Source organism: Antennarius striatus, chromosome 6 (genome assembly GCF_040054535.1).
Source record: "Antennarius striatus isolate MH-2024 chromosome 6, ASM4005453v1, whole genome shotgun sequence".
NCBI classification, from domain to species: Eukaryota; Metazoa; Chordata; class Actinopteri; order Lophiiformes; family Antennariidae; genus Antennarius; species Antennarius striatus.
Genome location: NC_090781.1, coordinates 11,941,463 through 11,953,333, shown reverse-complemented (window position 1 = coordinate 11,953,333; position 11,871 = coordinate 11,941,463). Strand labels below are relative to the sequence as shown.

General features: G+C 40.8%; 2 protein-coding genes across 4 annotated transcripts; both read left to right on the top strand.

Moving 5' to 3' along the window:
- Positions 1 to 55: 55 nt before the first annotated feature.
- Positions 56 to 4,504, top strand: LOC137596700 (dicarboxylate carrier UCP2-like). The gene is made up of 6 exons (XM_068317409.1): positions 56 to 533; positions 1,187 to 1,385; positions 2,144 to 2,347; positions 3,813 to 3,914; positions 3,985 to 4,165; positions 4,237 to 4,504. The coding sequence occupies exons 1-6, from the start codon at positions 408 to 410 to the stop codon at positions 4,331 to 4,333; spliced, it is 909 nt and encodes a 302-aa protein (XP_068173510.1). The 5' UTR covers positions 56 to 407; the 3' UTR covers positions 4,334 to 4,504.
- A 1,033-nt stretch (positions 4,505 to 5,537) lies between these two features.
- camkk1b (calcium/calmodulin-dependent protein kinase kinase 1, alpha b) lies at positions 5,538 to 11,659 on the top strand. Of its 3 annotated transcripts, none has more exons than XM_068317624.1 (17): positions 5,538 to 5,637; positions 6,276 to 6,604; positions 6,704 to 6,751; positions 6,834 to 6,887; positions 6,967 to 7,018; positions 7,117 to 7,250; positions 7,580 to 7,616; positions 7,710 to 7,731; positions 7,847 to 7,935; positions 8,187 to 8,386; positions 8,544 to 8,597; positions 8,680 to 8,753; positions 9,116 to 9,203; positions 9,299 to 9,427; positions 9,701 to 9,804; positions 10,888 to 10,938; positions 11,274 to 11,659. In XM_068317624.1, the coding sequence occupies exons 2-17, from the start codon at positions 6,350 to 6,352 to the stop codon at positions 11,344 to 11,346; spliced, it is 1,464 nt and encodes a 487-aa protein (XP_068173725.1). In that variant the 5' UTR covers positions 5,538 to 5,637; positions 6,276 to 6,349; the 3' UTR covers positions 11,347 to 11,659. The 3 variants fall into 3 exon arrangements, with proteins under 3 accessions (XP_068173725.1, XP_068173727.1, XP_068173726.1); XM_068317625.1 differs by having other exon boundaries at positions 5,558 to 5,651; XM_068317626.1 differs by lacking the exon at positions 10,888 to 10,938.
- Positions 11,660 to 11,871: the final 212 nt, after the last annotated feature.

Genomic DNA, 11,871 nt, shown 5'->3' with positions numbered 1-11,871 from the left:
GCAATGCCCTGCAGCTTCCTTTACACGAGTAAACAACTACGTAGGAGAGGCTGAGCTCACTCTGTCAGCTACAGACTATGTGGCTCAGCAGTTGCTCAAGAAGATCGAATGTTTTAACCTTTTGTTTTTCTCACAAGTGGAACAACAGTTCTGAGCTACTTTGTGCTTTTGTATAACAGGATGGCACAAGAGGACCTAACTTTCAAAAGACAGTTTTGTTTTTCAGTACCTGAACTCTGAGTTTGGCTTCATGTGTTATGAAGGGACATGCAATTAGTTGGCTCTGCTATGAAAATTGTGATCTTTAATCTTTATATACAGACCAGGAACAGAAGCATCTTTGGGACAGTATAATTAATGGTCTGTATTTTTGCCGGGAACACTTAGTTGATCCTCGATCAGTGATCATGGCTGATGGAAGAACTGAAGCCCTGGAGCCGTCAGCTGCTGTCAAAGTCTTCTCAGCTGGATCAGCTGGTTGTGTAGCTGACTTGGTCACTTTCCCACTGGACACAGCCAAAGTCAGACTGCAGGTGAGGATCATCTAAGGTAAATCACTGGTGAGGATTAATGGTTGTTACTGCAATTAATGCAACCAAACATGCCCTCGTGACATATTAATGAATGAATCTGTTTCATTCATACATTCATGTTCTGTATACGCCTGTCCTGTGTGGGCTCCCGGGGGGGCTGGAACCTATCACAGCTGACTTTGGACAGGTCAGGGTATGTTCAAGTCCCCAATTAATTGCAGAGCTTTTTGTAATCCAACATATTTTGACTAATAAAACTAAAATGTGATGGTTTATAACAAAATATCCTTATTTATATCCACAGATAGAACTGTGGGTATTAAAAAACATTTCACCTTCACCTTAACACAAATATATGAATAAAGCATGGAGGCTTCAGCCGTACACCGTGTGTTGTTCATGTGCTAATGTTGAGTGCCACCAGGAACTAGACCTGGGTTGGGAGCCGTCATTGTTTTTACAGATTGTAGCATTCTTCGAGAGGATAAAACCCCATCACGTACATGTCGCTGCATACCGATCCAGAAATCTGACACTTGTGACAAAAAAAGAGAAACTAAAAATAGACATACAGTTTCAAGGGCTGATCTTTTTATATTATACATCAAAAATATTGATTTAAACACATTTGGTTTGCATTCATGCACGTTTAGATTCAAGGTGAGACCAAACCTTTGGATGGAACAAGATACAGAGGTGTGTTTGGGACCATCTTCACCATGGTGAAGACCGAGGGCCCCAGGAGTCTGTACAGCGGCCTAGTGGCGGGCCTGCACAGGCAGATGAGCTTTGCCTCCGTCCGCATCGGCCTGTACGACACCATGAAGCAGCTGTACACCAGGGGGTCAGACAGTACGTCACCACAGCCATGTCAATATTTAGTCCGAACATCTGTACAAGCATAGGATAATGTTCGTTGTCCAGACTGCAGCTCAAGATTATCTCATGATCGGCTGATTTAGATATAAAACGTGAGAAACTATTCATATTCAGTTCAACATCATAAAAGATAAGAAAGCTTGGATGAATTTTTATTTGTTTTAATTTTTGATTCCGATTATTTCAAACATAGAATAAATAATCTAAACAATTATTGAAATAGTTACTAATGAATCTCCTAATCGACCAATCCGTTAATCAGCAGGAAGTTATGGACTCTTCAAAAATAACTGTGAAAGACTTATGGTCGAGTAGCTAGGAAGCAGACAGGTTTAGTTTTGCCGAAACTACACAGATCTGAACAGGTTTTTCCTCAAGAAAAAAAAAAAAAAAAAAGCTCCAAGCATGTTCAGAAAAGAATACATTCTTTGTTCAAAACATATCAGTGTTTGAGAGTGGAGGCCTGACGGATGTGTAAAGGGCAACTTGATCTACACCTTGCTTAAGTCCACTTCTCAATGACCATCATCATTGTTAAACTAGCAGCATGCATGTACCACTACTATGATTTATTCTCAGTAGTTGTCAAAGGACAACCAAAGATGTAATGATTGTGTTTTGCTCCTTAATAGTATCTCCTGCTCGTTGCATTGTCTTTATGCAGCTGAAACCTTTCAGCATGAGAGCAAAAACAAACGTCTCATATTTAATTATTTGTTGTTTTGCCACAGATGTAGGGATCGGAACACGGCTGCTGGCGGGCTGCACCACGGGAGCCATGGCTGTGTCCTTCGCTCAGCCCACTGACGTTGTGAAGGTGAGGTTTCAGGCTCAGGTCCGCCGGCCTCAGAGCTCGTCTGTGACGAGGTACAGCAGCACGTTTGACGCCTACAGGACCATTGCCAGGGATGAAGGCGTCAGAGGACTCTGGAAAGGTAAACAGATGACAGTGGCGGTCTACATGTTGCTCTGAAAACCTTTTGTTGGATTAAATTATTTGTAACTCACAGACATAATCCAGATGATTGTGTATTGGTGTTGGCTGAAGTTTTGTCCAGTTGCGTGGAAGCCTGTCGAGTCAAATCAACCAGAAGGTTTTATCTGGTAGAACCACAACCATCCAGATCTCCTCTTGACAATAGAGAGAACACACTACTGAATGAAATTCAGGTTTGTCAGGTGAAGACGCCAAACACACTTTAGTTACGCCACAATAAATCATGGTGAATCATTTCCAAGGAGGAAAATAAACTTTCAGTTAGGATTATTCAGTGAGAATCTTTTCAATCCAAAACCTCTTGGACAAAATATGACACTGACTTTTTCCTACTACCTTTCCTACCTAGGGAGACTAATGGATATTGAATCTAGATTTCACTGAGAGAATTGAATGTTCAGAATGAGTAAATTTCACTCATTTGAAGTCATTTAGACACGGTTTGTATTCGTCACAGTAAGACGTCAGTGAGAGGTTTGTTTCTCCCTTTGCTCTTATGTAAATCTTAATAATAGAACATGAAAGAAACACCTAAGAGAGCTCACCACGGCTCTTGTCTGATAATGGTCACCTGATACTATTTTTACATCACACCTATTGTGTTGGGTTCCTGCTGCAACCCGCCTTTGTTCACATGACTGTCAAAGTCAAACAATAATTGTTTTGTACCATTAAGGACAAAGTTCTCACTCAATATGAGACATAATAGTTAACAAGATGAATAAGACACAAAAATTCACCAAATGGGTTTTTAAAGGTTCCACATAAAAACAATACAGACATAAAACGAAAATAGTTTTGCCATGACAACTATCAATAGTCCCATCACTTTGTTTAACTTTCGTCCAATTTTGGCGAACCCTGCAGCAAATCTGTTTAAAGCATTTACCAGTGGGTGTGGTTAGTTTTAGTAGCAGATGACTCAAATGCGGCTCGCCTGTGGCTGAACAGCTATCAGCCTGCTATAACCGAGCGCAGTATGTAGGCTAAAGGTAACGACAGGCTGCAGGTGTAGGAGCTGCATGTAGAAGTTCTTCTGTGGACAGATGGTGAGGGATGTAAACTCTGAATGCAGGCTGGATCACAAACCATTAAAGATTACAGATCCCTTTATTAGACCCCAGTAGGGGAAAGTATTTTTCAATGGGTAGCTCCCTCAGGGGGCGCCCCAATGGGCAACTTGTGAGGGGGGGGCGGTGCCTTGCTCAAGGGCACCTCAGTTCACACTGCAAACCCTTTAGTTCATGTGGGTGTTGAACCAGCCCCCCTCTGGTCCCATGGAGTCATGTTTGTTGCGTTGGATAAAAGCTGTCTAACTGTCACCTACTCCTCCACTGATGATCTCGTTGGTTGACCTTTTTCCAGTGCTCCTTCAAGATTTAAAATGTTGAATGGTCTTTCAGGCTGTCTTCCAAACATTGCTCGGAACTGCATTGTGAATTGCTCTGAGTTGGTGACCTATGACATCATCAAAGAGTTCATTCTGAAGCACAACCTGATGACGGGTAAACATCACTGCACATTGGCCGCTGCTGGTTTTTGTGTCCGTTACTGACGACCCTCTGCTCCCCACAGACAACATGCCCTGTCACTTCACAGCAGGGTTTGCGGCGGGGTTCTGCACCACGCTTGTAGCGTCTCCGGTGGATGTGGTAAAAACACGCTACATGAACTCCGTGCCCGGGCAGTACAGCGGTGGTATGAACTGTGCCATCACCATGCTGGTTAATGAGGGACCCACATCTTTTTACAAGGGGTACGTACCGTCCTTATCAAATTCAAAATGTGGCATTTGACATTTCTTGATTTATTCTTTTATATTTTTAGGTTTATGCCCTCATTTCTTCGCCTTGGATCCTGGAACATTGTGATGTTTGTAAGCTACGAGCAGATCAAGAGAGCTGTGGTGTATCTTCAGAGCTGATCCGTCTGGACTGGGACTGATGTTGGGTGCAGCACATGCTTCAGTGTTAAGACTGACTTTCCTCCACAGGGAGGAAAATTCATGCCCTTCTCATTCAAGAGGCTGCTTCCAAAATAAAAACGGCAGGGATGATTACTGATGAAACTCTGCTGACTTCTGCATATTATTGAAATGTTTTTAAAGTGCGTTTATGGAAAACCCTCTCATATGTCGGATCAGGAAGAGATGAGAAACATTAAAGCTGAGTTCCCTTTAGCTGCATCAGGTTCAGGGTCGTGGTCTGAAGGTGGTATTTTGTGGTTCATGCTCCTAATGATTCCCTAACTTAACATTTAAAACACAAGTCAAAGTGATTTCTAAGAAAAAGTAACTTCAGCTCTTGCTGAAATAGTTAAACTTCATTTGGGGAAATTAAACATCTCAGATATTTTTTAAATCCTTTGAAATTATTTACATTATGATTAAGAATCTAAGCATTTGAGTAAACATGGAACACCCATAACTTCAGGTAATAGGAAAATACCTTTGCATATGTTTTGCATGTTTTTGTACTGGGAGGGAGTCCTGAGCACTGGAGTGAACCCATGCACACATGTAAACTCCATACATGGAGGCATCAGATGGATTTCAACCCTCAACCTTCACGTTGCGGCAACAGTGCCAACTACTACACTACGACACCCCCATATATTATAGTCATTATATTATTAAAAACTTTTTTCCCCTTTTTTTTAATGATTTCTGAACCTCAGGAGCTGTGGTGTGGGTCAGGTCACAAAATGTTGTCCACATATTGGAAGATTGGTGGCTTGAGTCATAATCCTAATCATAAACACAGATACACATACAACAACAGCAAAAACAAAACAAAAATACAAACAAACAGAAAACAAAAAACAACAACAACAGAAATAAAAAATGAGTTAAAAAAAAAGATCAATTTAAGCAGATTACATTGGTATATTGTTACATAACAGCCACAGGATAGTGTATGGTAAAATCGGGAAAACAGTGGCCCTTATTGAGGGGTTACATGGTTCCACTCAGACTACCTGATGGGTTCTGTCACTGTGAGGTGAGTCTGGGGTTACATCTCCTGCAGCCTTCCCTGCAGGTGATCGCTGGGACTATCCTCAGAATAACTCTGACTCTATATGTAGCTCCAGTTAATCCTTAAGACGGGCGGAGCTGCCTGTCGTTAGTGAAAGTGCTGCAGTGAGACACAGAGGACTTTCCTGTTGAGAACAGATGATAGTGTGCAGATGTAACTGGAACCCAAACCTGACACGGGACACCACCACTGTGTGAGTAAATAACTGTAAGAACCACATTTTTATTGTACATGATGCCTTCATTTTTAATCCGACTCAGTATCTTATCAGTCTTGTATGTTAAAGGGGCATCAGATGACTGCAAGAGTTTCTTCTTAGAAGGTCTTGTTTATTTCTCAGTAAACATGTTTTAATTGTTTTACATAATTTTTAATATGTGTTTCTGAAGTAAAATCTTTTGTAGTGGTGAGCTATTATTAATCTATCAGCTTTGTTACATAAGAAGGTTTCACGTTCACTTTATTTTAGGCAGCAGTGAGTCTCAGGACTTGATGTTGGACTGTTTTCTGTTTTTTTTGCCTCTAATCTTACCCATAATCCCATCTGAGATTTTCACCATCTGTTGAATCAAACCAGAAAATAGTTGTTTGTCTCCTTTCTGGTTTCCAGCAGCCGCCTGGAAGCAAAAGACCTTAATTTTGTAAAATATCCAGGATGCTAGTGTAGAAACTTCTAATAATGCATTGTTAGAGGAGACTGGTTCAAACTGATTCATTCATTACAGCGCTAACCCACCACATCATTTACATCTGCAAGATGAAAGCTGAACCTCTAATCAGAATGTGAATTGATTAATTTCCACAATCATTCACACATCATCTGCCTCACAGCTCAGCGATGCGTCCTCTGCTGCCTGTGCCAGGCCTCAGCGTCCACCTGTGAGCAAACCTCGACCAAACCCATCATGACCACAGACACCGTCTGCAGGCCGGAGCTGGACCCAGAGGGTCACAGCGAACTGGCCGACTTGGTGGCGGCCATGAACGTGGCCGTGAACCGCATAACGCCACCCAATGGCTACAGGTGCTGTCCCACGAGGACCACGGCCTCTAACAGAGCCAAACTGTCTGACAGGAAGCTGTCCTTGCAGGAGAGAGGGAGCCGAATCGCTCGACAGCCCACCATCGAAACCAAACGCGTGTCCATCACAGACGCTGATGTGAGAAGCTGCACAAGTGATTCACGGTGTTGGACTTGTGATTGAATTCATTACAGTTTTAATTGGTTTAAGACTAATGTCTGTTTTTATTCTGTGCAGGATTGTGTGCAGCTCAACCAGTACAAGCTGAACAAAGAAATTGGAAAGGTGATCAATCAGTACTGATCATGATAGGTCTGAAGAAGACGTGATGTATTTATGAAGCTAACCTTCTCTTTCTACATGACAGGGTTCCTATGGAGTGGTGCGACTAGCTTATAATGAAGACTCAGAGCAGTACTATGTGAGTCAGAGCCTAGAAAAAGTATTTCCATGTTAGAGTGTTTACATGACACTGCATTGTGTACTTTCTCTACATGCAGGCAATGAAAGTCGTTTCAAAGAAGAAGCTGATGAGACAGTGTGGATTTCTACGTAAGTTATAAAAAAGAAAGTCCAAATATCCAGAGAGTTTTTTTGTTATTTGTTAGGTGATGCGTTTTGTTTTGTGTGTTCTAATGGGATTTTTTTAGGACGCCCATCTCCTCAAGGTTCAAACGTGCAGCAGGATCCGTTCCCGAAAGCCGTGTTGCCCCTGGACAAAGTTTACAAGGAGATTGCCATCCTGAAGAAACTGGACCACCATAATGTTGTTAAACTAATTGAGGTCAGTCCAATGATTCAGTCCTCACCCTGATCACACGATCACGGAAACACACGGTGTGCATGTGGGACGGCTGGGTCTCTAGTCTGACGTGGTCTCTAACAATCCCAGGAAGTTAAACTGATAGCTGTTGCTATGATTTGGTGATTTATAACAATTGATAACATAAAAATGATCTGGACGATATGAATAGAAAATAAATAAAATACAATCAACCGAAACAGAAATAACAATGGAAATCTGTGAATAAGAGAGAGGTAGGGATAATTCTGCAGTAATTCCTAACTGGACTTCACCTGATTGCTGGACATGAGATCTCGGTTGTCTTGCAGGTGCTTGATGATCCTGATGAAGATGGACTCCATATGGGTAGGAGCTCGTTCATCTCTTTGTAGTATCTGAGTTCAACATGTGTCGGTGAGTGAGGGAGTCACTACTGACCTGTGATTGTCTGTCCTCCAGTCTTCGAACTGATGCCAAAAGGGTAAGGCTTTGTGCATTCATGCATTCTGCCACATTCACAGACTGGATTGATCTGGACTGTTGGATATGAGATGTGTTGAATATGAAATTTACTTTCCTCTCTTCATGCTGCGCAGCCCGGTGATGGAGGTTCCAACAGATGAGCCTTTCATAGAGGAGCAGGCTCGCTTTTACTTTATAGATGTCATCCTGGGAATAGAGTACTGTAAGTCAGGTTCTTAGCCAATGTGTCATTATTAGGACTCATTGTAGAAATGAGCCCACAGTCATTACATGTACTGTACTGTCAGTGGAAGATATTATAAAGATATTTTTTTAAATAGAGAACTCTGTCCTCAGCTATTGCAATTACATCCATAGTTACCAGGAATCCCCCCAGTTGTTCCACCTTAAAATCACTATGATGTTATTGTGCAGGACACACATGAATGTCTGTGTACCCTTTACGTTTTCCAGTGCACTACCACAAGATCATCCACAGGGACATCAAGCCCTCCAACCTGCTGCTGGGTGATGACGGTCACGTTAAGATCGCCGACTTTGGAGTGAGCAACGAGTTTGAGGGGACGGACGCCCACCTGTCGAGCACGGCAGGGACGCCAGCGTTCATGGCCCCCGAGATGATAACGGAACACGAGCAGAGCTTCACGGGAAAGGTGAGACTGGAAGCCAGACAAGAAGAATCCCCCATGTACATACAGCGTGTTTTGTTGTGACTCATTATAATCAATGGAACGTAATTATGAGAAATTATGTTCGAATTCCTGCAGAGAGCTTCTCTAATAAGACTTTTAATGACTGTTTGCTCACCAGGCGTTGGATGTGTGGGCGATGGGAGTCACACTCTACTGCTTTGTCTTTGGCAAGGTAATGAAGTGGAGAGCAAAACACACAAAGAATCAGGAAACAGCAGCATTTTGAATATTTATAATTGTGTGTCCTTTTCCAGTGTCCTTTTTATGACGAATACATCGTCTCTCTACACAACAAGATCAAGAGCAAACCTGTGGAGTTTCCAGAGATGTAGGAATTAATATTATGTTCATAAACATAATTAAATAATGGTGAAATTAACAAGATGCAGGCTGTAGGCACACTAGTAAAGGTGTTACAGTATGTGTAAATATTATAATACAACTATGAATTTCAAGTGTGATGATTAAACACTTTGACCTGTGGGTAGTTTTAGACAAATACATAATTTAGTTTAGAGGAGAGAAGCATCAATGTATTGCAGTAAAATGAACATTTTTGACTCTTTTTTTTCACATTACATTAAAATCACATCGCATTTCCTTCACAAACAGATGTGTTCCTTCTATTTTGCTGCAAAAAAACCTAATTTTGAAAGACAGGGCTCTAATTTTCTGTATTTTTGTTCACAGACCTCCAATAAGAAATGACTTGAGGGAGCTCATTCAGAGGATGCTGGATAAAAACCCTGTAACAAGAATCACCATCCCTGAAATCAAGGTGGTGTAAACGACTGCGTCTGATTGATATGAAAGCTACATTCAATATCAGTCTGTTTTTGTTCATAACCACTTTGGGTGTTTGTGTTGATGCAGCTCAATCCGTGGGTGACAGAGAATGGCTCGAATCCTCTTCCTCTGGAGGAGGATCACTGCACGGCGGTGGAGGTCAGTGAGGAGGAGGTTCAGAATAGCGTCAAACTCATCACCAGCCTTTCCACTGTGGTGAGTCCCACACCGTTCCTACTTTGATCCATATTTATTACTTTCAAGAACTACAGATATTGTTGTTTATTATCAGTGAAATACCTCAGTTTCCATATTTCCCATATTTCTTCAGAGATAAAGCGGTTTTCAATTTGGACTGAATTTTCAATAAATAAATACTGTATACGTCATATTTAAAAAATGCAAATTTTATAATGGCAGAATGCTTGGGGTAAATCCTTCTCTTACGACATGTAAATGTGTTGTCATTGTCTCTGATGTGTGCTGCAGATTCTGGTGAAGTCCATGCTGAGGAAGCGATCCTTCAGTAATCCCTTTGAGTGTCAGGGCCGGCGGGCGGAGAGGTCCATGTCTGCCCCTGGAGGTCTTCTTACGTAAGTACCCACCCTGAGGCCAAAATGCCAGCTTTGTGATTAGGCCTCCAACAAAAACAACAGAGCAGATGCTTGGGTACAAATAACTTTTCTCTACAGGTGCATTAGGTCTCTCTCTCTCTGTGTGTGTGTGTGTGTGTGTGTGTGTGATGTTGCATTCATGCAGCATACTCACATAAAAGCAGTTGTTCTCTCCTGAGAAGCTAACTGGATTCCACTGTAGCAGCAGTGATAGCTGTGCTGCTTTTCTTTTCCAGTAACAAGCCAGTCCTAATTACACCCCCATGTGAGGAGCAGTGGAGCTGCAGCACATTCACCCCCACACACCCAACCAAACACACCAGTCCTGCACAGTGATGCGCAGATTTCTATACATGTGAAATGAAAACGGAGAAATGTCAGACAACATTGGACGTATTTGGCCACTAAAGTAATAAAGACTGGCTTAGATGAGATGCTTTAATTATCGGTAACTGTTTTGCAGTTTGACAGGTATAGTTTGACTGCTGAGTTTTAAAGAAGATCATCATGTTTTAAATTGATCTTCTTGGAGGGATGATGCATCATGGCATCGTGTTACAGAATCTTCCAGCATTTTAATATTTAAAGGTTGTTTTTAATATTAAAATATTTATCGCTTGTCTGATGTAATTAAAGCTGGAGATTTTCCAGTAATAAAATATTTTTAAAAATAATTATAATACAGAATAAATAATTTTGAAAAAAAAACACCCCCAGATACAATTCTTAATTGAACAACGACAATGTACTTTTATAATTAATCAAAATGTATCTAATTATTATCAAACGTTATTTCATCCAGTTTTTTAATGAAGTCATGTTATCATGAGCATAAAAAAAAAATCCATGTAAAAATGTCAGATTTCATCGCAAAAGTTTTAAAGAAACTGATATTTTGCACTCAATAATTCTACAATTGCTTTAGAAGATTTGAAAAAACTTTTATTTTCCAAACTGTTTGATGAATCTGATTTAACTTCCTACTACAATAAATTCTGTGTTTATTGTGTTTTGCAAATTGGCACAAATCCTTGCCTGTTCTATTACATCTTCTTCTTGCAGTGGTTGTTGGGGCTTACTGGGGTCTTCGCCTCTGCTTCATCCTTCCTTGAGGTAAATTTTGTAGAAGCATTCAGAGGTTAAGCTCATGTGCTTCATACACAGCACAGCTCATCGGTTGTTTGTTCAGCCTTAAGAGGATTTAAGAGAGACATGACAAGACAAAGCTCCCAACAACAAGCTGTACCCAAAATAAATGGACAGTCTTTGTGTTGACTCTGTGTTTATCTCGTCTCTCTTGAGAGTTCTTGAGGTTAACATGAATAAAAAGTGATGAGCTGCTGTGGAGGGCAAAAAGCTTACTCTATGGCATCTAACTCACCCCACCAACCCCCTTCACTCCTCATTGAGTAACTTCTGCAACGTAATCCAACATTTATCACCCACAGGAAAGAGGGGAGCAGAGATGGAGAGCTGGAGGACTTGTATGAAGATGATGCTTTTACAGAGTACACAGAATAAACTAACACAGATGTAAAAAGAAGAGAAGGTGCAGACGACTATCTTACCTATATCTCCTCTATGACTTTGATTCTTTTCTAATCTAATTTTTTCCCCCTGCATGATGTGCTTTTATCATGTTTGTGCATAGAACTGTAACAATTCTTGTTATACTGAAATTCAAAAGGATGGATGGTTCATTATCTACTTCACAAACCAAGACAAAATTAGATTTTATTCTTTTTACTGTTCTGTCAAGTTGTTAGTTATAGTTAGAAGATGATTGATAATCTAATGTGACGTATTTTCTTTTAAATATTTTTACATTTTCCTACAGCTGCTGAGTATAATAAACATTGTTATTTTAAAGAATACGATTGAATGATTTAATGATTTACAACAGGACTTTTGCTGTGTTGATGGGGAAACACTAGATGGCATCCATGTGACAACAATTCTGCTGCTGTCTCTCATGTCACTCTCTTTTCTCCAGCATTTCGTTTCATGTAATTAAGACAAATTGACATTTAATACATAAATGCACCC

Bases quoted from the DNA above. Each gene is read 5' to 3' on its own strand.
- LOC137596700 (XM_068317409.1), top strand. From the start codon at position 408: ATGGCTGATGGAAGAACTGAAGCCCTGGAGCCGTCAGCTGCTGTCAAA. The intron at 534-1,186 runs GTGAGGATCATC...ATGCACGTTTAG, and splicing joins CAGCCAAAGTCAGACTGCAG to ATTCAAGGTGAGACCAAACC. The intron at 1,386-2,143 runs GTACGTCACCAC...GTTTTGCCACAG, and splicing joins GTACACCAGGGGGTCAGACA to ATGTAGGGATCGGAACACGG.
- camkk1b (XM_068317624.1), top strand. From the start codon at position 6,350: ATGACCACAGACACCGTCTGCAGGCCGGAGCTGGACCCAGAGGGTCAC. The intron at 9,204-9,298 runs GTGGTGTAAACG...GTGTTGATGCAG, and splicing joins TCACCATCCCTGAAATCAAG to CTCAATCCGTGGGTGACAGA. The intron at 9,428-9,700 runs GTGAGTCCCACA...TGTGTGCTGCAG, and splicing joins TCACCAGCCTTTCCACTGTG to ATTCTGGTGAAGTCCATGCT.